Here is a 1,062-nt window from a genome sequence, read left to right as displayed (position 1 = left end):
ACACTTTACTAAAAAGTTTAGTATTTTTTTTTTCAGCTAGCTTATTGATTCAATTGAGAACAATTGGGCTCAAATTGCTGTTGAGTCAGACAGCAGTTGCCTGTTGTTCAGATGGTGCATGTACAGCTCCCCTTGGTTTTAAAAGCAGGTTTTATTTTTTGTTTGTGTGCATCTATTATAATACAAAGGTTTTCAGCTGTGGTGTATTGTGAAGGGTAGTTGCATTCCATTTCAGACTAGTTTTTCTGACATTTGTGAATTCATACGCTTCGGATTTGGTACAGTCAAGTGTACAGAGGCAATAAACAAAATTTGCATGTAAAAGTTGTACTCATGAAAGCTGTGCGTTTCTCTAAAAGAAAAAAAGCCAATGTTGAGTGTAATAATAAGTCCATGAAAGGACTCCAGGATGCATCATAGGGAGTCTTTTTCCTCTTTTTTCTGTTTTGGTTGATGGTTTAGGTTATTCACTTTATTTAATTTATGGTGTCGGACTAAGATTCCTTTCCCCCCCGCCCTTTTCCTCATGTTGTGGGTGTGATGAGGCACCTGGTGTGGTTGCCTGACACCGTGCTCATGCTTGCCCCTAGTTTTGAAGGCAGTGTAGATGTCCTCCTTGCTGGAATGAATGGCATTGATATGTCAGTACCAGAGCAAGGACAGCGCCAGTGGGATACCACGTCAAATACCACATAGTAGTGCATAGCGGGGCTTTCTGCCCATGACTTGCACCGAGTGCCGAAATGCCGGGTTGTGGCTCTGGATATGCGATAGCAAGACTTCCTGGAGTTCTTAAGCCTTCATCATGTACTTGGTGAATGAACTGCTAGAGCTTGCCTGGAGGAAGGTGATGACTGTGCCACCCCAGGCTGCTTGTGATTGAATCTAAATCTGCTTCCACAGCAGTGGCACTGCCCAGTGTTTACCATTGCTTGAGCACATGCTGCATTTTTGGTATGCATGGTTCATGAGCACCCCAGTGACTTATTTTTCTTTTCAGTAGCATTGTCTTCTGTTGTTTTGTGGGTGATTAGTCAAAAATAAAAAAGTTTAAAAAAAAAA

The 1,062-nt window shown here is 41.8% G+C and overlaps 1 protein-coding gene across 1 annotated transcript in view; it reads left to right on the top strand.

The window, feature by feature from the left end:
• Positions 1 to 743: 743 nt before the first annotated feature.
• Positions 744 to 1,062, top strand: part of PTPRG (protein tyrosine phosphatase, receptor type G) — a 424,594-nt gene continuing 424,275 nt past the window's right edge. Inside the window, exon 1 of the mRNA XM_019504585.1 lies at positions 744 to 807. Within this exon, the coding sequence (XP_019360130.1) occupies positions 744 to 807 (64 nt within the window). The remainder of the gene's footprint in view (positions 808 to 1,062) is intronic.

The sequence above is a fragment of the Gavialis gangeticus genome, unplaced genomic scaffold, assembly GCF_001723915.1.
Source record: "Gavialis gangeticus isolate Ggan-Ray unplaced genomic scaffold, GavGan_comp1, whole genome shotgun sequence".
Lineage (NCBI taxonomy): Eukaryota > Metazoa > Chordata > Crocodylia > Gavialidae > Gavialis > Gavialis gangeticus.
The sequence above is the reverse complement of the archived record's forward strand: the minus strand, read 5'-3'. Positions and strand labels throughout refer to the sequence as shown.